General features: G+C 47.5%; 1 protein-coding gene across 15 annotated transcripts in view; it reads right to left on the bottom strand.

Annotated features, from left to right (window-relative positions):
- TNK2 (tyrosine kinase non receptor 2) overlaps positions 1-23,801 on the bottom strand; it is a 45,824-nt gene extending 22,023 nt beyond the window's left edge. For 5 of the 15 annotated variants that reach the window (XM_044382822.3, XM_026495583.4, XM_026495592.4 and 2 more), the window contains exon 1: positions 517-908. In XM_044382822.3, coding sequence (XP_044238757.1) covers positions 517-594 — 78 coding nt within the window. In that variant the 5' untranslated portion in view covers positions 595-908. Of the gene's footprint in view, positions 1-516; positions 910-3,231; positions 3,381-23,698 lie in introns of those variants that run through there. The other 10 variants (XM_044382830.3, XM_057306658.1, XM_048215110.2 and 7 more) reach the window with 9 other exon arrangements.

Genomic DNA, 23,801 nt, shown 5'->3' with positions numbered 1-23,801 from the left:
TCCAGCCCCAGGAACAGGGTTGCTCTGCGTAGGGGTGTGTGGGGAACTGGAAGAACACTGGGATCCCAGTGAGAAGAGAGCAATCAGGGTCTCAGTCCTGTCTCTACCGCCAGGCCCAGGGTGAGCCTGGACAAGCCCCCTCCCCTCGGCTAAATGCCCCTTCCACACCAAGTTTCTTTGTCTGTGAAGCACAGGGAGGGCACTGCCTCAGCTTCTCCCCCCTCCCGCTCACACTCTCCAGTTCTGTGTGTGCCGGCCCCCAGCACACCCACAGTCCCACACCTGTGTCTGACGCATGGCACGGCGCTCTCCTGGCACACACACTTCCCGCGTACATTTTTCTAACACACTCACCAACCAGAATGCAGCAGCCGAGGGGAGAGGCCCCGAGCCCAGAACCCCTGTCAAGCCCTCAGCCATTCCCAGTCTTGTACTCTGCCCCTCAGTGAACTGCTGGCTCTGGGGGACTGACCCAGTCCCCGGTCAGTCCTACCCACACCCCCAGCCTCCACTCACTGTGTACAGGCGTCGCCGTAGTCTGGCCAGGAGAGGGAAGGAGAGCTCTAGGCCAGGGAACCGACGAGCTGCTGGCATCTCCACGGAGTTGGACCCCCTGACCAGGTCACTGGGGCTCTGGCCCAAGAAGTGGGGGAGCAGGGGCTTTAGCTCCTGAATTCAAGGTTCTGCCCAGAATGGAAGTTGACCAGAGGTCTGCCCCAGGAGTCCCCCAAATCCCACACCAGGGGTGGGAAATGGGGCAGAAAAACAGGGTGGGCCCCTTTTCCCTGCTGCACAGCTGTTTCCACAGCTGGCTAGTCTGGCTGGAGCAGGTTAGCTCTTCTCTGGGTTGGCTGCAGCCTGGGTCCTCTGTCCTGTTTCTCTGACTTCTCTTCAGTGCAGTGGTCACAGCTCAGCCCTACTCCCTGGCTCCCCCGCCTGACCGCCCTCCCTCCCTCCTCCCTCCCTCCCCAGCTGAGCAGCTCTGACACTGGCTGCAAAAGGACCTTTCTGAATCACTGCCAAGAGGGTGGCGGGAATGGGGGGACTCTTCCTCCCAGCCACCCGCGCTGGCCCCCCTGCCTCCCCATACACAAGGCCCCCTGTCTCTGGCTTCCACCCCAGCCCCCATAGTCGCAGACAACTCCTGGGATTTTAGGGTGGGGGCTATGTGAATCAAGCAGCAATGTACAAAGAGGGGCTACAGGCTCCCATATGGACTTGTCTGGGGTTGTGGGGGCTAGAAGACAGCCTGAGTTGGGGGCTTGGGCCCCAGACAGTCATTCCTGGGCCCTGTAGGCAGACCCTTCGGAGACCCTCCCCCATCTCCAAGTCCCAGCCTTGGCTGGGCGTCTCCTGGCTCAGGCCCTAATGTGGCCCTGTTACCCTGGTGCCCGACGGAAATAGGAGGCCGGCAGCCTGCCAGAGTGGGGCAGTCCAGCCAAGAGCGAGGGGGGGTTGTGGGGGTGAGGAATCTCCACCCCCTCCCCTGGGGTTGCCTTGCACTGCCCACAACATCCAGGGTGCCTCCTCCCCCAGACCAGCTGGCTAAGATCCAAAGCCCCCTCAAAACAAACAAATATGCCCCTAGACCCTGCTGGGATGCCCCCACCCCAAAGCAATAAGATTCCAGACTATAGGATTTTTCTTGTATAGCACCCCCACGCACAGACAACAGCCTCAGCTAAAAGGAACTGGAGACACTCCATCAAGCCCCCAAAGGCCCCCCATGTTCCTACAGCTGACAAATGATCCCTCTGCCCCTCCTCAAGAGTGCCAGCTGCTCTTACACCCCCCTCACTACAGCCCCCAGACACACCTGACAGCTGCAGGAAGTCCTCGCAGTCTCCCTCAGCAACCCCTCCCCCCTCAGCAGCCATGCCCAGGGAGCCCGCTTCTTGTACACTGCTCTCTTGTCCCTATCCAGCTGGCTACCAGCACTGGGAACCCCAGCTGGCTGGTGGGGCAGGCAGCTGGGTGAGAGTTTGGGGGAGTTAGCATCTTAGGCTCTCTTTCCAGGACCTCTCTTAGTACTCGACCTTCCTAGCAGGGAGGTTACCAGAAAGGTCTGCCATTTCCTGCTCTGACCCCATGGGGGGGAGGAGGGGAGAAGGTAGGTAGGTAGGGGGTGTGGGGTATTGGTGGACACTCCCAGCACTCAGTCCTTCTCACCCAGCCCCGTGTCATCCACCACCCAAAGCCTGTGGAGTCAGCCAGGTACAGCCTCCCCTTGGTCCAGTGAATCATCAGTCTGAAGCTGGGGTCAGAGCTAATGGACAAGATGAAGTCAGGCTGAGGTCACACTGGAACTGACTTTTCCCCAAACCCTGGCAGACAATGCCCATGGCTCAGAGAAGCCTACTGCCAACTTCCCACCAGGTACCACCCTGAAGGAGCCCTGGGGACCTGACTTTAGGGAACAATTTAAGCAAAATTACTCCCTCTACTGTAAGATAGGGGCTGCTGGATCAGAATGGCCAGATTAAAAATTCTAGCTACCCCCAAAAGATGTGCCCCAAATCCATCAGAACCCCACACCTAACTCTTCCCTTAGACGTCGGGTAAGAAAACCTCACAGCAGCTTGCTCAGCAATCCAGCTGGGAAAGGCTGTGAGGAAAAGCAAAGCATGGTCAGAGATCAGAGCTCAAGCCAGTTCTTGGACCCCTTCTCTTAGTCCTGGAAAACACCCTCCACCTTCTCTGTCCCCCTTTGTCCTGTCAGCTACCGCCCTCTGCCGACCGAGAGAGAAAGTGCTTGATCTCCAAGAAGGGAAGCGGCTCCATGAATACAGTGATCATCTTTTCTACAGCAAACAAGGACATTTAGCTTGATATGCATATTCGGAAAGTAAGCAGGAATGTCCAGGGAACAAGGACTCAGTGCCCATAAAAGACTACACCCAAATTCTGGCGCTGCTCCTGGCGGCTCCCGTGGAGAGTTGAAGAAAGCCCAAAAAAGCAGTTTCATTGGGTCCCAGAGAACGCAGAGACACTGAGGCAGGTGGCGGCATCGGTCATTTACCACCACTGCCTTGCCCCTACCTGTCACACACACACACAAACCCCTTTTCACCCAGCCTCTCAGCCCCCCAGGATCTGTCCTGGGGCTCAGAAGCACAGACACCCCTCACTCCCGAGAGCCTGCTGCAGAGCCGGGCTGGGCCTTCAGCTCCTTGGCAGATGATGGGGTCTAGGACCCGGGTACCTGGCTATCCCCCAGGCTTCTCCCATTACCTGCTGTCCCTCCTCACCCCCAGCCAGGCGCTGATATGCAGATCTCTCCCCCATGGCACCCAAACTCCCGGCCTTCGGGCCAGGGAGGGGAGCAGAGCCCTCCCGCAGCCCCCGCCCCTGCGGCGGCACCGGCAGCGGCAGCGTCACTGCCCTGCGTCCTGAGGGGCCGGGCCTCCAGCATCCTCCAGAAGGAGGGCAGGGGCTGCTAGAGCGCCTCAACCGGGGAGGCCGGTCCATGGCAGCCCCGCACACCCGCCCACAGCCTCTCATCCGCCGCCGGCCGGCCGGCCAGAGCCCGAGCCCAGGCCGGATGGTCGCGGTCTCCTGCGCTGGGCCCGCGGCCGGCCCTTCCCCCAGCCCCGTCCCCAGCCTCCATTCCAAGGAGCCGCCGCCTCGGCGCAGCACCACCACCGGCTGACCCCCCGGGGAGAGTCAGGTGCCGCAGCGCGGCCCCACCTCCAATGACCCCAGGGCTACAGCTCCCCTCAGACCCTGGACCACCTCCAGGACCCCACAGCTCCACCGCCACCAATTAGGTCCCGGGGATTCAAAAAGGAGCCCCCTGTTCCATAAGGAGGTCCATCCATGAAGCTCACATAAGAGGAGCCCCATCCTGACCTGACCTGAGAGCCCTCCCCTCCTTGGGGCCTGATGCCTATCCCTCCACCTGCCGGGCTTCCACACCAGCAGGCTCCAAGCATGCGCCCACCTGCCGGGCTCCCTGAGGCTCCACTCCGCTCTCCACTCCCCCAGCGCCGGAGAACCTGCCCAGCAGCGGAAGCCACGCCTCCCGCACCGGGAGGGAGAGGGAGACCACAGCCCGCCCCGGCCCCACGCCTCTTCCCAGCCCGGCCTTGACCCCCACTCCCCACCCCACCCCACCCCCCGCAAGACTTCACAGGCTGTGTGCCTGGGAGCTCAGGGCAGGGCACAGCGCTGGGGCTGACCTCTGGCCTCAGAAGAGTGCCCCGAGTGCCCACACGCCCCACGGGAGGAGGTGCTCCAACACGTGCCCACGCAGGGCTCTGCCACCCAGCACTGGGGTGAGGCCACTGCTAGCAGAGGAAGTCCCACTGCAGAGGCTCCTCCTCTCCCACCAGCCCTGAGGGCCCCAGGGTGCCCCACGCACACCCTCTCATTCTGCTGGCATCTGAAGCATCCACTGACTCCATAGTACCAGGTATTTAGGGCTGAGCTCAGGGAACCCTCCCCTTCCGGGGTTGGGGCAGAGGAGGAGGGAGATGCTGGCATACCTGCCCCCCAACACACACACACAAACTCAACCTCCCCCAATAAACTCAACCTCAAGACTGAGGAAAGAGACCCCAGAAGGATACTAGGTGAGTTCCTACAAGGCTCACTCTCTTCACAAGCTCCTTCTCCACCTTGAAGCACACTGGAGTGGGGGGTGACCATGCCAGGCAGGAGATCTATTCCAGGCAGAAGGTCCTGGGCATCTGACCGCAGCTATAGTAGAAACTAGTTTTGTGGGAGGCTGCAAGAACCCAAAGTCAGGAGGCTGTACTGACCCAAAGTTAAGAGAAAAAGAGGCTGAAAATGCCAGGCCCACTGCTGAATGAAGGGTCTGATCCAAATCATTCCTCTTTCCTGCTTTCTCCTTACCCCCCCCCCCCAATAACTCCCCTGCTTCCTAAGGCCATCCTAAGGCCTCAGGGATCCAAACTGCCTCTAGGATTTGGGGAATCCACCCTACATGTATACCCCTCCAGTCTATAACCTGCCCCTAAAGGGAGCTGGGAGTGCCCAGGAACCAGCTTGCCTCTGCTGTCCACTCCCTTCCCCCAGCCTCTCCAGCAGCATCAGTGAAGTGACAAATCCACTCCGAGGAGCAGACATGACATGTAATTTCCGGCCAAGAGATTTTTCCAAAACAATCTACCGTATTCTTGGGAATATATGCCAACCTCACCTCCAAGCCAGCCCTCTCCCACCCCTACCCTCCCTCTTCTCTAAGCCCTGGAAGGAAAACAACATATTGGGGAAGAAGAGGGGGGCTTATAGTTCCTCTCCCAGCCAGAGGATTATCTTGCCTCCACATGCCAGCCCCACCAAGCCCCGACAGCCTCAACTCACCCCTCTGTACGCAGGCCCCAAGCTTCTGGACCAAAGCCAGGCTGGCTCCCCTTGGGACCTCACCCCAGAGGGAACTGCACCAGGCAACCCCACACCTTCAGGTCAGCCCAGGTCTGACATCACACTGGTCTGGGGAGGAGGCTGGCCCGGGGCCATCGGAGAGAGGGGGTGATTCAGACACACGCCATGGCTGTCCACACCCTCTCCATCTCCAGGACGCAGGGACCAGCCCCTCCCAGGAGAACTTGGCAAGCTGCAGTTCTGAGGAGAGACAAAGCTGAGGCATACTGGCTTAGCAGTGCTGGGCCCCCAGGCCCCAAGTCCAGCCCTGGAGCCTCCTCACCCCTCTCCTTAACTGCTGATATTTCCCAAAGACTTCTGAACTCCCCGTTCCTTCTCCTCACGGTGGATGCTCTGCTTTCTAGGTGTCACTTCCTCTCCTCCCAGGGCTCCAATTACCACGTGCTCTCTCTCCATTTCTAACCTCCTGAAGCTGTAGGCCCACGTTTCCAGACAGTTCCAGGACAGTTCCACCAGGAAGAAGCACAGGTACCACAAATTCCGTATATCCGAACTGAGCTCATCATCACCCCCTTAAAGCTAGCTAACGCATGCTCCTATATCCTGACTAAAAATACCACGAGCCAACACTGGCCACCCAGGCTAGAAACCTCACCCCCACCCCACCCCCAACTGTAACTTCCTACCTTCCCCACAGGGCAGGCCACAAAATCTTGTTTCTGCCTCCTTACTCCTCTGATCAATACCAATGGGATCAAGAATTAGACAGACCTGAGCTGAAATCTTGGCTTTGTCACTTTCTAGTTGGGCAACTTTTGGGCAAATGACTTAACCTCTAAGACTCAATTTCCTCATCTGTAAAATGGGAATAAACAGCACCTCCTTCGTAGTGCAGATTCAATGAGATAATGAATAGCACCCTTAGCACAGCAGCTGGCACACAGCTGCCTATTGCTATTATTGTCATCTGAAGCCCCCCCCCCCGGCTTATTTCCTTCTGTAACTCAATAAGCCAAAAACAAGGCCCTTCAGGATCCACTCCTTGCCAATTTGTCCACCTCCACACCTTATCATTTTCTTCAAATGTCTCCATGTTCCAATCAAATCAGATACGTGCCCTTCCCGATATAAAATCCATGCACAGAAATGAGTTGCATTTCTATACACTAATAATGAGACAGAAGAAAGAGAATTTAAGGAGTCAATCCCATTTACGATTGCACCAAAAACCATCAGATACCTAGGAATAAACCTAACCAGGTTTAGGCAAAGGATCTGTACTCAGAAAACTATAGACCATTCATGAAAGAAATTGAGGAAGACACAAAGAACTGGAAAAGCATCCCATGCTCATGGATTGGAAGAACAAATAGTGTTAAAATGTCTGTGCTACCCAGAGCAATCTATACATTCCATGCAATCCCTATCAAAATACCATCAACTTTTTTCACAGAGCTAGAACAAATAATCCTAAGATTTGTATGGAACCAGAAAAGACCCCAAATAGCCAAAGGAATGTTAAAAAAGAAAACCAAACTGGTGGCATCACAATTCCAGACTTCAAGCTCTATTACAAAGCTGTAATTATCAAGACAGTATGGTACTGGCACAAAAACAGACACATAGATCGATGGAACAGAATAAAGAACTCAGAAATGGACCCTCAACTCTGTGGTCAACAATCTTCGACAAAGCAGGAAAGAATATCCAATGGAAAAAGACAGTCTCTTCAACAAATGGTGTTGGGGGGTGCCTGGGTGGCTCAGTCGGTTAAGCGTCTGCCTTTGGCTCAGGTCATGATCCCAGGGCCCTGGGACTGAGCTCCACGTCAGGCTCCCTGCTCAGTGGGGAGCCTGCCTCTCCCTCTCACACTCCGCTTGCTTGTGTTCCCTCTCTAGCTGTCTCTCTCTCTCTGTCAAATAAATAAAATCTTAAAAAAAAAAAAAAAAAGATGAGGGCCTCTAAAAAAACAAACAAAAAAATAAATGGTGTTGGGAAAACTGAACAGCCAAATGCAGAATGAAACTGGACCATTTCCTTACACCATACACACAAACAGACTCAAAATGGATGAAAGACCTAAAGGTGAGACAGGAATCCATCAAAATCCTAGAGGAGAACACAGGCAGCAACCTCTGTGACCTCGGCTGCAGCAACTTCTTGCTAGACACATCTCCAAAGGGAAGGGAAACAAAGGCAAAAATGAACTATTGGAACTTCATCAAGATAAAAAGCTTTTGCACAGCAAAGGAAACAGTTGACAAAACCAAAAGACAACCTACTGAATGGGGGAAGATATTTGCAAATGACATATCAGATAAAGGGCTAGTATCCAACATGTATAAAGAACTTATCAAACTCAACACCTAAAGAACAAATAATCCAACCAGGAAATGGGCCGAAGACGTGAACAGACATTTCTCCAAAGAAGACATACAAATGGCCAACAGACACATGAAAAAGTGCTCAACATCACTGAGCATCAGGGAAATACAAATCGAAACCACAACGAGATACCACCTCACATCGGTCAGAATGGCTAAAATTAACAAGTCAGGAAATGACAGATGTTGGTGAGGATGTAGAGAAAGGGGAACCCTCCTACACTCTTGGTGGGAATGCAAGCTGGTTCAACCACTCTGGAAAATAGTATGGAAGTTCCTCAAAAACTTGAAAACAGAGCTACCCTACGACCCAGCAATTGCACTACTAGGTATCTACCCCAAAGATGCAAATGTAGTGATCCGAAGGGGCACCTGCACCCCAATGTTTATAGCATCAATGTCCACAATAGCGAAACTATGGAAAGAGCTCAGATGTCCAAAGACAGATGAATGGGTAAAGAAGATGTGGTACATATATACAATGGAATGTTACTCAGCCATCAAAAAAATGGAATCTTGGGGCGCCTGGGTGGCACAGTGGTTAGGCGTCTGCCTTCGGCTCAGGGCGTGATCCCGGCGTTATGGGATCGAGCCCCACATCAGGCTCCTCCGCTATGAACCTGCTTCTTCCTCTCCCACTCCCCCTGCTTGTGTTCCCTCTCTCGCTGGCTGTCTCTATCTCTGTCAAATAAATAAATAAAATCTTTAAAAAAAAAAATGGAATCTTGCCATGTACAACGATGTGGATGGAACTAGAGAGTATTATGCTGAGCGAAATAAGTCAATCAGAGAAACACAATTATCATATGATCTCATTGATATCATATGATCTCACTGGAATTTAAGAAACAAAACAGGATCATAGAGGAAGAAATAAAGAGAGGAAAAAATAAAACAAGACAAAATCAGAGAGGGAGACAAATCATAAGAGACTCTCAATCACAGGAAACAAACTGAGGGTTGCTGGAGGGGAGGGGAGTGGAGGGATAGGGTACCTGAGTGATGAACATTAAGGAGGGCATGTGATGTAATGAGCACTGGGTGTTATATAAGACTGATGAATCACTGACCTCTACCTCTGAAACTAATAATACACTATATGTTAATTAACTGAATTTAAATTAGAAAATTAAATTGAAAAAAAAAAAAAGATACTTGCCCTTCCCTGGACACACTCCCTTCTTTAATTTTAATGTCTCTGAGCTATTCTCTTTGTGATGGTCCTTCTCTATGGCTACATGATGAACTCCTACGCATCCCTCAAGACCCATGTCATCTTCTCTGTAAATTGCCATTTCCTACCCCCAAATGGTTATTTTGCACTCTTTCCATGTTAGCCTTAAAATAGTATTTGAAAAAAGGAATGGTATAAACACATAATATAGTTAACCCTTGAACAACATGGGTTTGAATAGAGCAGGTCCACTTATACGTGGATTTTTTTTGATAAATACAGTACGGTACTGGAAATGTATTTTCTCTTATGATTTTTAGTAACATTTTCTTTTCTCCAGCTTACTCTGTTGTAAGAATACAGTCCATAATACATACAACACATAAAATATGTGCTAATTGACTGCCTATGTTATTGGTTAAGTTTTTCAGTCAATAGTAGGCTATCAGTAGTTAAGTTTTTGGGGAGTCAAAAGTTATGTGCAGATTTTCAACTGTGCGACAGGGGTCAGCAGCCCTAACCCCAACGTTGTTCAAGAGTCAACTATGGTATAGTACATGTGGAAAACAGCCAAATGAATTTAAAAAATTTTTATTATCCATCATGCTCTGATCCTTAATGGGTCACCATTCTTATAACAATCTGCATTAGTACATAATTCTACTGCGAGAGTCGCTACACAAACCTCTACTACTGTGGTTTGTATCTTGTAAAGTAACCATCTGTTTTTATCTGTCAGCTTGAAGGCAGAAGCTGGCAAGGTACCTGGTCAGGAGAGCTTGCTGAGAGGGACTTCAAACCCGTAAGATGCACCCTGGGGAAAGGACGGCTGCCTTCCTTCCAGCAGACACCAGGACTAAGCCTCACTGGCTCCCCCGCCTCCGCCCGCCCTGGCTTGGCTCCCTCCCAGTATTTCTAATCCAGAAAAGCAAGCACCTTTGTGGAGAGAGGGGCTGCCAATCTCATTACAGCCACTCCTGTCCCAGACCCACTAAGCTACTTTGCTCCCACAAAGCCGTTTCAGCACCGGGGACTCCACGGCCAGTCCCTCAGGCAGAAGACAGCGCCGGGAATCGCCTTCTGCAGAAGGCTGCACTCCCACTAGACTCTGCAGGGAGAGCTGGAGCACAGCACACCGCAGCGCTGACGGGAAGGAGTCCAGTGTGTCGGGCATCCCAGCCTCACCAAAGAGGGGGAGGGGGGCGAGGGAGTGACAGGGTGGGAAGGCAGGGCACAGAAGCAGGGACCCAGATCAGATACAGGGACCTGCTATGCCTCATCTTCTTCAACTGCAGCAGAGAAGGAGATGTGACTTTCAGAGAAGAAAAGGGAAAGAATCTGACTAACACCACTGCACAGACCCACACTGAACTCGACACCTCCCCGCATGTACCAACTTGGTCTTGAAAGTATTCTGTTGCTGTTTCATGCTCCAGCAGCTCAGGACTGGCCTGCCAACCCTGACACCCAGAGACAGGACCCTGAGAGCCCTAACACATTCCCGGAGCACTCCTCCCACCAACAGAACACTACTCGTGTGCGGCAGAGGATAAATTCCAGCAGCTGTCTGGGCTTTGTGCACATGCACACCAGGCACGTCCTGGTGCCAGGGCTGGGATGCAGGGTACTGCAGAGAGCTGCCTCTGCCAATCCTCTGGTCCAGGCATCATCACAGCACCCAGTGATGCAGTGACTCCTGGGAAGGGAAGCAGGAGGCAGTCCAGCTCCCCGCAGCCAGCCGCTCCCAGAGCTCTTCCAGGGCTGGGCAGGGGCTGCCTGGCTGGTCCTCTGCCTGCTGGCTCAGGCCTCACCCCACCCCCACCCCTTCAGCAAGAGCCTAGAGCTGAAGAGGCCTATTGTTGAGCCCTGGAGGTGGGGTGGGGAAAGAAGCCAGAGCTGTGACTGGTAGAGCAGTTATTCTGCAAGAGGGACTGCTCATCCCCTCTGGACCATGTCCATACCAGAGCCCCAGGAGCTAGCAACATCCAGTGTAGGACTGGCTGCAGAGCTCAAGAGAGGAAGGGTCTGAACCTGGGAGAGACCGAAATGATGGACTACGTCCCACCCACTATATCCTGCCTATCCATTTTACCAATAAAGAAACTGAGACCCTGAAAGGGGAAGGGACTTGCCTGGTCCAACGCACTTACAGAGCTATCATGCGGAACTGGGGGAGATCAACAGTTCAGAGGGGTGGTGATTCTTTTCTAGCCAGAGGGGCAGCCACGCCAAGGTCAGGGACGAGTAGAGAAAGGTAAGGGGCCAGGAGAGGAGACCCTGCCTTATTAAGAGACACAGCAAATAGGAGACAGGCAGAGACAGGAAGGACCCAGTGTTCTCACACTCAGCTGAGGCCCTAGGCTCCAGGGCTCCCAGGAGGCACCGCTGCTGAAGCAAGAGACCAGGCCAAAACCCTCACTCCGACGACCCCTCAGTCACTCTCCATGTACCTACTACGCGCTCACCCTGTGCTAGGGTTCTGGGGAAACAGGAAGGAGAGTTACAGTCTGGGTCCTCGAGAAGACATGAAGTGTGGGTTCTTTGTTTTTGTTTTTTTGCTTTTTAATGGAAAGCAACGGGTTTTTTTAATTAATGAATGAATGTGTTTGTTTATTTTAGTAATCTCTACGCCAATATGGGGCTCAAACTCAAGACGCTGAGATCAAGAGTTGCAAGCTCTACCGATGGAGGCAGCCAGGTGCCCCTGTGTGCGGATTCTTTAACAGCTTTACCTAGGGGCGCCTGGGGGGCTCAGTGGGTTAAGCATCCGACTCTTGATCTCAGCTCAGGTCTTGATCTAATTATTAATTAGATCTAATGATATTGATCTAATAATTAATTTAGTTTAAAAACAAAAAAGCTTTATCTTTTTTTTTTTTTTTGGTGGGCAGCAAAGTTTATTGAGCGGTAATAAAGTTTATTGAGTGACAGAATACAAAACTCCCGAAGAGGGAGGGGACCCGAGAGGGTTGCCCAAGCTTTATCTTCATTGACTGATTACAATCCTCCCCTTACTACCCTGCATTATCCTTGTTTTACAGATGAGAAAACCAAGGTTTGGAGAGGTGACCAGGGTCACACAGACAGTAAGAGAGGAAGCCAGGACTCAGCCCATATACAACAGCACACTGAATTTCTTGGCTCAAAGATGCGGGCCCATGGAGGGCAGAGCTGGAGTCCTATCATACATACCGGAGGAATCCAGGGACTCTGTGAGGAAGTTTAAAGAGAGGATAGAGGTTCCAGGAAAAGACAGCAGATTGCACATGCACACGATTCCACTCCTTCCTGAAACCCCACCAAAACTTCAATTTTAAAAAGAGAAAAAAAAATTGAAGAGAAATTTTTTGAACGGCAGAAGTCCCTATGGATGGGAAGAACAGCAGAGAAAACAGCCACAAGACTTTGGAAGTGACAAGTGGGAGCAGACCGGAGAAACATCACAAGCCCCAAGGTGAGAAGCACCTGACTGGCCCCATAGAATCCTCAAACGGCCTGGGAGATGGAAGCCCCAAAAACCTCTACAAGAAGAGGTGGGGGAGGGAAGTGCTAAAAATATAGAGTATTACTTGAAAGCTATTTAAAAAGCAGTAAGACCCCCCCCCCCAGACTCTTTCCCCCATACAAAGCCACTGGATGACTGTCCCTGTACCACTCTGCAAAGGCCAGGGATTTCCCTAGAGGGGATAAATGGAACATCTCGACTGGCACAGTGGGCCTCACGGAGAATGGGGGGCAGGGGGCGGGAGGGAGGTGTGTGTGTGTGCTACGTCTCAAACAAGGAGAGCACGCACTGATGTTGAGATCCCAGTCCCCTTCTCTACTTGCTCCTGGAACATGGAGCCAGGCTTCCACCTCTTGGCAGGAGACAACAGTGTCTTTTCTGGCGACTCTGACAAGGTCAAGAAAGATATAAAGATACCAATGCCAGGAGTTCCCAACAAATGGCCCATCCAGGTCACCACGCAAAGAAGCTCCAGCAACAAGACCATCCAGTACTGTAGCTTCCCACCCCTAGCTGAGAGCTGACAACACAAAATTACCAGACACCCAAGGCAAGCCTCTAACATGGAAGAGAGAGAGCAAACTGCATAGGAAAAAGCAACCAAGAGGAAACAGACTACGCAGGAGAAGAAAATTTCAGAAAAAAAAAAAAAATGCTCATTAATATATATTCAGAGAGATAAGATGTTGTCTCTCTGGATATTATTGGGGGGGGAATCACAAACACTGTAGTGACATAAAAAATTCAACAGATCCATCCCTACCCCACCAAACCAAGAGTTTGGCCCACAGCAGGTGCTCACGCATAAATATCTATTGAACGGATAAATGAAATAGTGATTCTCAAACTTTAATGCACACAGATCACCTGGGATCTTGTCAAAATGCAAATTCAGAGTCCATGGATATGGGGTAGGGCCTAAGATTCTCCATTTCTTTTTTTTTTTTTTTAAGATTTTATTTATTTATTTGACAGAGATAGAGATAGCCAGCGAGAGAGGGAACACAAGCAGGGGGAGTGGGAGAGGAAGAAGCAGGTTCGTAGCGGAAGAGCCTGATGTGGGGCTCGATCCCAGATCGCCGGGATCACGCCCTGAGCCTAAGGCAGACGCTTAACCGCTGTGCCACCCAGGCGCCCCTAAGATCCTCCATTTCTAACAAGCTCCCCAGTGACACACGTTTTGGTCCAGTAGACCACACTCTGGGAAGCAAGGGTCTTCTGGAGGTGTTCTTTGCACTGGCTATGCATTAAAATCACTCGGAGCTAGTGGAGTGTCCGCGTGGAGCACTCCCCCCCCCCCCCCGCTGAGATTCTAATCAACTTGGCCTAGGCGAGACTGACGCATCATATCTTAAAGCTTCTTCAGAGGAATCCAGACTGGAGTTGAGAACCACTGCTGTAGAGAAAGCCAGTAATTGTACCAATCATTTGACCTGGCCAGAACAGTCCTATTCTCACATATTCTCTCCCACTGTTGATACTGACCACTCTTCCAGAAGGCCCTTCTCACCATAGCCATGAGCAGCAGTTTACAGGATGACTTATTATACCAGTGATATTTCTTAATTCTGTGTAAGTCCCACTAATGTCAGTGGATGGAGAAATCATTCTACTGAAGTCCCAAGAAATTCATTCTGAGAATGTTCTTATTAGATTCTCACACTTACCCTAACCTTCCTAATTTCTTTGTTACTCTGGACCTTAAAACTTTCAGGTTAAGCCCTTTTAGGGAGGAGTTTTTTGTTTGTTTTAGTGAAATGTGGGTATTTCCCTAATCAAAAATCCGAATCTATTCTCCCAATGTTCCTACTACTAAAGTTGAATTCAGGAGTTTTATGTCTATCTCATCCATGCCACACATGGCATAAAATAATATCAACAGACATTTACTGCTATTAAAATTGCTAAAATTACAATAGAAAGGATAGAGGATAAAGTTCAGGTCTTCCACAATAAAGAGCAAAAGACACAAAGATGGCAAACAGAAGAGAAAGAAATAAGAAAACCATATGATCAGTAGAAGAAGGCCCAATATCTAAACAAAAGGAGTTTGAGAGAAGGTGGGGAGGGAGGGAAATGACCAAAATAATACAAGAAAACTTCCCAGACCTGACGTACAAGTTTCCAAATTAAAAGGGTTCACTGAGCATACAGCGCCAGATGAAAACAGACCCACAATGAGCTACATAATTAGGAAATCATTAGGAAACAGAATACTGGAGAAAAAGAGAAGATCCTACACACTCCCAGACAAGGGAGAGGGTCCCACACAGGTCCGACACAGGACGTGGAGTGACTTCAGACTTCCATGTTAACTCTAGAAACTAAAAGAATATCCTCAAGACGCCAAAGGAAGGTAATTTCCAACCTAGATCTGTACATTCAGTTTATTAAGTATCAGGCTGGCAAGGTCTCCAAATAATCTCCCACCCATATACCCTCCTCTCAGGAAACTACTAAAGGACAGGCTCTACCAAAACCAGACAGTAAACCAACAAAGGGGAAGACATGGACACAGAAGAGCAGTGAAGGAGATGCCCAGGATGCTGAAAGGAGGTCCCAGGAGGATAGCTAAGCATCTGTGATAGACAGCAACCAGACCATGCTGCTGCAGGGCACAAGGCTCTGAAGGAGACCTCTACAGAAAGATACATTCAACAGAACAATTACAGAATTAACATCGTGAGGAATTTAGACAGCTATTGGAATTTGGCTAATTGAAACATGCATAGAAAACTAAGCAAACAAACAAAAGCAACTCCAGGGAGAACAAAAAGGTGTGCAGGAAAGGAAAAGTCATCACAATTTACTACACCATAACAATGTGAACATAGACAGGAGACTGAAGGAAAAATGAGATACTTCTAGAGTGGACAGACTGAAAAATGAGAAGGGTGAAAGGTTGACAATGAGGGAGATAAACTCAAAATCTCATCTTTGGCCAAGGAATAACATGGATCACATTTACTCTCCTGACCGAAACAACAACAACAAAAGTGCAAAATATACAACATGGTTTTGAAGACACCAGGTATCAGGAAACAAAAGAAAGGATACCTGTAACAAAAGAAGTCAGCCCTATGGTTGAGTTTTCAGGCTACATCACAGAGAAGGGAACCAGTCAGATCCCAAAAGACTCTGTGAGTTGAGGAGATAGAGCTGAGAGTCTGAGGAGTCTCAAGAGGCCAGAGTTCACAGAACAGAGCACCAGAGAAAAAAGAGCACCACAGAAGTTTGTAAAGGGACCCCCTCAAGTATTTAGCTAAATACTAATCACCGCGTGAATGTGCAGAAATTACCCAAGGTGGGGAAAATAACTACCTGAAAGGATTAGAAGTAACGATGCCTGGTGCTCACAAGGGGGGTAAAATGTGCCTGCTTCCACCAGCCCAACTGGAAAAGGTAGGCATTGGGTAGAATTCACAGATGGGTCTTGCCTCACCAGGAGAACTAGTAGCCCTCTATTGAGCATAGCTCTGGTCCTACCTAACAAGTCTTAAAAGCAAGACCTAAGATAATGAAACTGTTTCCAAGTCACTGCATCCCAGAATAAAGCTCAAGAATAGTTACAGGAATATAAAACTACCCAACAACAAATCAGGTAAAACTTACATTTTCTGGCATCCAATACAAAATTATTAGGCATGCAAAAAACTCAGGAACTATGACCCGTAATGAGGGCTTAAAGCAATTAATCAAAACCAACCCAGAACTGACACAGATGTTAGAATTAGCAGACAAGTAAATTAAAATAATTAAACATTTAAAAATTATTAAAATTATTACTATAGAACTGTATTACTACATATATATATATATATATATATATATTTTTTTTTTTTTTTTCCTCCCCCTTAAGTAGGCTCCACACCCAGCATGGAGCCCAACACAGGGCTTGAACTCATGACCCTGAGATCAAGACCTGAGCTAAGATCAAGAGTTCGATGCTTAACTGAGCTACCCAGGCACTCCTAAAAATATATTTTTAAAGAGAATGTAATTGAACTTCTAGAATAAAAACTACATTGCATGAGATACTCCTGAATGGCTCAGTCAGTTAAGCATCCGCATTCAGCTCAGGTGATGATCTCAGGGTCCTGGAATTGAGCCCCAAATCAGGCTCTCTGCTCAGCAGGGAGTCTGTTTCTCCCTCTTACTATCCTCTCTCTCTCAAATAAATAACAAATAAATAACTACACCGCATGAGATGGAAAAATAAACTGAATGGAATTAAACACAGATTAGACACTGCAGAAGAAAACGTGGTGAACTTGAAGACACAGTAATAGAAACTGTGGAGAAGAAAAATAAAATTCTTTTTTAAATAAACAAAGCATCAGTGAGCAGTGGGACAATTTCAAGTGGCCTAACATTTGTATCATCACAGTTCCCTGAAAGGAGAGCAACTTGGGAATAAAAACATATTTGAAAAGTTAATAGCCAAAATATTTCCACATTTGATGAAGAGCATAAGCCCACAGACTCAAAAAGTTCAATGAACTCCAAGCACAAGACACATGAAGAAAAATATACCAACACACCTCATAATCAAATTGCTCAAAATCAGTTATAAAGAGAAAATCTTGAAGTGTAGCTAGGGAGGGCAAGGGAGATAGGTTATAGACCGAGAGCAAAGATAACTATGACAGCAGAGGGGGCGCCTGGTTGGCTCAGTGGAGCATGTGACTCTTGATCTCAGGGTCGTGAATTCAAGTCCCACATTAGGCATAGAGCTTACTTAAAAAAAAAAAAAAGATGACAACAGATTTCCTACAGAAATGGAAATGAGAAGACAGTGGCACAACATTATTTAAGTACTGGAAGAATAAACTAATGACAAAGAATTCTAGTCTAATGGAAATACCTTTTTAAAAAAGACTAGGGGTGGCCTGGTAGCTCAGTTGGTTAGGCGTCTACCTTTGGCTTAAGTCATGATCCCAGGGTCCTGGGATCAAGCCCCACATCAGGCTCTCTGCTCAGCAGGGAGTCTGCTTCTCCCTCTGCCCTTCACCCCGCTCATGTTCTCTCTTTCTCTCTCTCTCAAATAAATTTTAAAAATAAATAAAATAAAATAAAATAAAGACTAAATAAACTTTTTAAACATACAAAAGTTGAAAGAATTCATCACCAGCAGACCTGCACTACCACAAAAGAAGTCCTTCAGACAGAAGGAAAATAATACCATATAGAAATATGGATCTATGCAAAGAAATGAAGCACAGGACGGGCAACTGGGTGGCTCAGCTGGTTGAGCCAACTCTTGGTTTCCACTTATGACTTCAGGGTTGTGACACCGAGTGCCCGGTCAGGCTCCACACTCAACACAGAATCTGCTTGAGATTCTTTCCCCCTCCCTCACCCCGATCCCACCCCACTCCTCCCCTTGCTCATGCTTTCTCTCTCTAAAATAAGTATATAAATAAATCTTAAAAAAGAAAATGGGGCACCTGGATGGCTCAGTTGGTTAAGCATCTCCCTTTGGCTTAGGTCTTGATCTCAGGGTCTTGGGATTGAGCTCCACATCCAGCTCTCTGCTCAGCGGGGAGTCTATTTCTCCCCCCTGTGCACTCTCTCTCTCTCTCTCAAATAAAGTAAAATCTTTTTTATTTTTTAAAGATTTTATTGATTTACTTGAAAGTGAGAGCCAGAATAACAGAGAGAGAGAGGGAGAAGCAGACTCCCCACTGAGCAGGAAGCCCAACACGGGGCTCAATCCCAGGACCCTGGGATCATGACCTGAGCCAAAGACAGAGGCTTAACCGACTAAGCTACCCAGGTGCCCCTAAATAAATAAAATCTTAAAAGAAAAAAAAGAGGGGTGCCTAGGTGGCTCAGTCAGTTAAGTGGCTGCCTTCAGCTCAGGTCATGATTTCAGGGTCTCGGGATCGAGCCCCACAACCGGCTCCCTGCTCAGTGGGGAGTCTGCTTCTCCCTCTCCCTCTCCCCCTCCCCACCCTGCTCGTTCTCTCTCTCTCTCAAATAAATAATAAATAAAATCTTAAAAAAAAAAAGAAATGAAGCACTGGAAATAGCAACTACATAGATAAATAGTTAAGATGTTTTTATTAGATTACTTCAAAAGATAAATTGACTGCTTTTTTTTTTTTTATAAACTGTTTAAAGAAAAATGAGACCAGTATAGTGTGGGTTTATAAGGTGTATAAGAGTAATTTTTGGCAATAATAGCATAACCAGAGGAGAGAAATAAAAATATAGGTTTTATACTATTATCTACTTATATAGTTACTAATAAAAATATAGGTATTCATACTTGAAGGCAAACTATAAATTAGATGTATATTATGAATCCCATAAACAGTACAAGAAAACTGTCCTCATAAACATAGATGCACTCTTCACTACAGGAAACAAACTGAGGGTTGCTGGAGTGGAGGTGGGAGGGGGACAGAGTAACCGGGTGATGGGTATTAAAGAGAGCACATGATGTAATGAACACTGGGTATCATATGCAGCTGATGAATTACTGAACTTTACATCTGAAACTAATGATACATATGTTAACTAAGTGAATTTAAATAAAATAAGTAAAAAAAAAATAGATGCAAAATTCTTAACAAATTCTTTAGCAAATAGAATCCAACAACACATTTAAAGAATAATACACCATGACTAAGTGGAGTTTGTTCTAGGAATGCAAGGTTGGCTTAACATGTGAAAATCCGTTTTAACAAATCAGTTAATTCAACATATTAACAAACTAAAAAAGAAAATCCTACAGTCACAGAAAAAAAAAATTCGACAAAAACAAAACAGAAATAGAGGAAGCTTCTTCGAACTGATAAAGATCATACATGAAAAACCTACAGCTAACATCATGTATAATGGTAAAAGACTGAATGTCTTCCCCTGAAGATCAGGAACAAGCAACCATCTTCTATTCAACCCTATACCAGAGGATATAGCCAGTGCAATGAGACAAGATAAAGAAATAATTATCAGGCATAAGGAACAGAAAGAAAGAAGTAAAACTCTTTATTAGCAAATGACGTGGCAGTCTACGTATAAAATCCAATGGAAGCTACAAAAAACCTACTAGAATACATTTAGCAGGTGGTAGGATTCAAGGTCAATACCCAAAAATCAGTTGTATTCACATATATACTAACAACAAACAATAGGAAGTTGAAATTTTAAAACAATACCATTTTATAGCAGCATTACTGACAATAGCCAAAAGGTGAAAGCAACCACCAGTGGATGAATAGAGAAACAAAACGTGGTATATTCTTACAATGGAGGAAATTCTAAAACATGGTACAACATGGATGAACCTTGAATACTTCATGTATGGTAAGTGAAAAAAGCCAGTCACCAAAGGACAAATACTGTATGATTCTGTTCCTATGACGTGTTTAGAATAGTCAAATTCATAAAGACAAAGTAGAATGTGTGTGGTTCCAAGGGGGAATGGAGAGCTATTGTTTAAAAAGTACAGAGCTTCAATTCGGCAAGATGAAGAAGTTCTGGAGATAGACGGTGGTGATAGTTGCACAACAATGTGAATGTACCTAACACTACCGAATTCTACCCTGAAAGACGGTTAAAATGGTAAATTTTACGTTATATTTTACCACAATTAAGATAAACAAAAAAGCCAAATACCATGTAAAAATACCATATACAATAGCATAAAAAATACATAATACTTAAGTATATATATGACAAAAGATGTGAAAGATCTGTATACTTAAACTACAAAACACTGGTGAAATTCTTAAAAATCCAAATAAACACAGACAGACACATTGTTTATGGGTCAGAAGGTTCACTATTGCTAAGATAATGGACATCTCCCCAAATTCATCTGTAGGTTCAATGCAATCCCAATCAAAATCCCAGTGGGCTTTCTTGTAGAAATTAACAAGTTGATTCTAACATGCACATGAAAGTGCAAAGAATGTGGAATAACTAGAATAATTTTGAAAAGGAAGAACAAAGTTCAAGATCTTGCCCTGATTTTAAGATTTGCTATGAATCTACAGTGATCAAAACAGTGCGGTACTAGGATAAAGACATATTGATCAACGGAACAAAAGAGAGCCCAGCATTACATCTACGCATAAACACAACTGATTTTTGACAGAGGCGCAAAGGCAATTCCGCGAAAAGATAAGTCTTTTCAACAAATGGTGCTGGAATAGTTGGATCTCCACATGCAAAAAGCTGAATTCATACCTTGCACCATTTATAAGAATTAACCCAAATGGATCACAGACCTAAATGTAAAGCCCTTAACCATAAAACTTCTAGAAAGGGGCATCTGGCTGGCTCAGCCAGTACAGCATGAGACTCTCGATCTTGGGATTGTGAGTTCAAGCCCCCACGCTGGGTGTAGAGCTTACTTAAAAACAAAACCTTAAAAAAATAATAATAAATAAACCTTCTAGAAGAAAAATAGGAGAAAACCACTGTGCTTTGGGTTAGGCAAAGATTTCTCGGACATGACACCAAAAGCACAAACCATAAAAGAACATGTTGTTAAACGGGAGTTCATTAAAATTTAAAACTTCTGCTTGTCAAAAGACACTGTTAAACAGAATTAAAATGCAAGCCAAAGACTGGAAAGAAATATTTGCAAATCAAACATCTCCAACCCCAACATATTCAATAAAGGGTTTGTATGCAGAATATTTAAAGAACTCACAAAACTGAATATGAAAAAACCCCACAACTGAGAAATGGGTAAATGATGTGAACAGACATATCACCAGATATACAAATGGCAAATCAGCACATGAAAAAATTAATATTAGTCATTAGGGAAATGCAAACTAAAATCACAATGAGATAACCACTGCAGATCTATTAGAAAGTCTAAAATTAAAGAGACTGATCACACCAAGTGTTGACAAAGCAGACGAACTAGAACTTTCATCCACAACTGGCAGGTATGTCAAATATGACAACCACTTTGGAAAAGTCTGGCAACTTCCTTAAAAGTTAAATGTATCCCTACCATATGACTCATAATTCCAGTCCTAAAGATTTACCCAAGAGAAATAAAATAAGATGTCCATAGAAAAACTTACACATATATTCACAGTTTTATTTGTAATAACCAAAAACTAAAAACAATCCATCAACAGGAGAATGGATAGACTGTGGTATATACAAATAATGGAATGCTACTCAGCAATCAAAAAGAATTAGTTACTGAAATACACGACATGAATGAATCTCAAAATAATTATGTTGAGTGAAAAAAACCAGGCAAAAAAAGAGCACACACTGTCTGATTCCACTGACATAAAATTATAGGTAATGTGAACTAATGTACAGTGACAGAAAGCAGACCAGTCTATTGGGGGAAAACGGATAGCAAAGGAGGGGCACGATGAAGGAATTAGGAAGGGGCACAAAAAACTTTGGGAGGTTTGGGAATAATAAGTATGTTCATTATCTTGACTGTGGTGGTGGTTTCACAGATATACACATATGTTAAAACTTACTGTTTTAAATGTTCCATTCACTGTATATCATTATACCTCAATAAAGCTGTTATTAAAAACGAAAAGAATAAACACTTCATTTTCCAGAATAAAGCACAGGGCAGGGGATAATCTTGGACTTAGGGACCAGAGGACAAGGTGTGGGAACACCGACACCCTCTCCCCGACATCTGCCAGCCAGGGCTCCTGAGAAAGCGGGCACCAGACTGCCAAAGAGGGGTCTGAGCCCTCTACACTCAGGACAGAGTAGGGAAAACCATGGCCCACTGCACAGAAACTGAAGCCCAGAGACATTTTCTTGCCCCAGGAGGTTACACAGCTAGTAAGTGGTCTAAACTCGGATCTGTCAAAGTGCTTCTCCTCATCTACCACAAACTGAAAAAAGTGCACCTGAAATAGGATAAAGATAATACGCTTGTGTGTATATGTTTAGAACAGACAATTCTCTCCACTGAAGCCAGAGAGCCAGAACCAGTCTGGCCATCCCAGAAGAGCCAGGCACCATGGACACAGCAGCTGAACTTCCGGTGCATGAGTGTTTGGGGTGGCAGTGTGACAGGCAGGCGTGGGACAAAGCTGACAGTCGGTCTGGGGTTTGCGTGAGGAGCAGACTAACCGGCTCCTCCAGCACAGTCCCAGCAGCTGCCTGCCTAAGGCTTTGCCGGGCAGCCACCACCACCACCACCGCTCCCCCTGCCCAGACAACAGAGGACTATCTCCACACACACGGGTTCGGACAAGGGTCTGGGGGCCCTCTGACTCAGAGACCACGCCTTTAGTTGGGTCAAAGATGGGACCCAACTGAGGCCGGCAGCAACTCTGCAGCCACCCTAACCTGAGGGCTATAGAAACAGGAACTCACATGGTCCCAGGTAAGAGGTGAACAACCCTAGGAGGATGAGGCCCACAAACTGGCCAACCAAGCCCCTCTAGGCCAGGAATGAGTAGGCCTGGCACCCAGGCCACGGGGGGAGTCAACAAGAAGCCAAATTTAGTCCCCACCCCTGCAAGCCCCACTCTACACTGCGCTAGGAGCTAGCCCCGGCTGGTACAGAGCCCATGATGCCACAGCTGCCCATCTGTCCACCTCCATGGGGTGGGGCTGAGCTCTGGGCCACAGAGGACGCCCAGAGTCCAGTAGTACAAACATCCCTCCTCAACCACCCCTTTCAGGTTGGGGTCCTGAGAGCCCACACCGGGAAGGCCTCACCAGCAGTTCTCTGCCCTTCTGCCACTATTCATCTTTGGCCCTGGGCCCTGGGTTATTAACCAGCTGTGACAAGAAGGTGTGACAGGAGGTCAGGTTCGTGCTCAAGTCACAAGCGGCCACACTCACATCTCAGATCACGTGGCAAACAGGGTTCCTAGATAAGGTCCTGTTAATGCAATGCTGCCCCTTCCCTTTTATGGAATGTGTTTGGAGGATCTGAGGAAACCTGTGCTGATTGCACCATCCCAGCCCTGGCATGGAGACACCCCATCAACAGGGGTAGACAGGTGGAGGGGTGACTACCTCCTCTGCAACCTTAGCCTGGGGCTACCCCTCTCTTCCTTCTGCCCAGGCCTGGCAGCCACCCAGACAGTCCTCATCTCCAGTCTAGACTCTAAGGAAATGCCCCATCACTCCAGTTGGCATTTTCGGTGGTTGGGGGAGGGATCCTGTCTTGCTGTTGAAAACTGCACTGCTTCCTCCCTCCCCAGATTTAAACACAGGAGAGTGCACAGGAGCGGTTTGGAGACCACCCTCCCCTGAAATAACTGCAGCCCCCTGCTTCAAAACACACCAACTCCTGCCGCGAAGAGAATTCGGTTTCCTTACCTGCTGCCTTCTGCTGCCTCCCTGCAGACAGTTTCGATGAGGTCCGGGCTGAGGTGGCAGAAGAGGATCCAGCAGGACACACTGCCTGCTCTCGGGCAGTGGC

This window comes from Ursus arctos, unplaced genomic scaffold, assembly GCF_023065955.2.
Source record: "Ursus arctos isolate Adak ecotype North America unplaced genomic scaffold, UrsArc2.0 scaffold_4, whole genome shotgun sequence".
Taxonomy (NCBI): Eukaryota; Metazoa; Chordata; class Mammalia; order Carnivora; family Ursidae; genus Ursus; species Ursus arctos.
The sequence above is the reverse complement of the archived record's forward strand: the minus strand, read 5'-3'. Positions and strand labels throughout refer to the sequence as shown.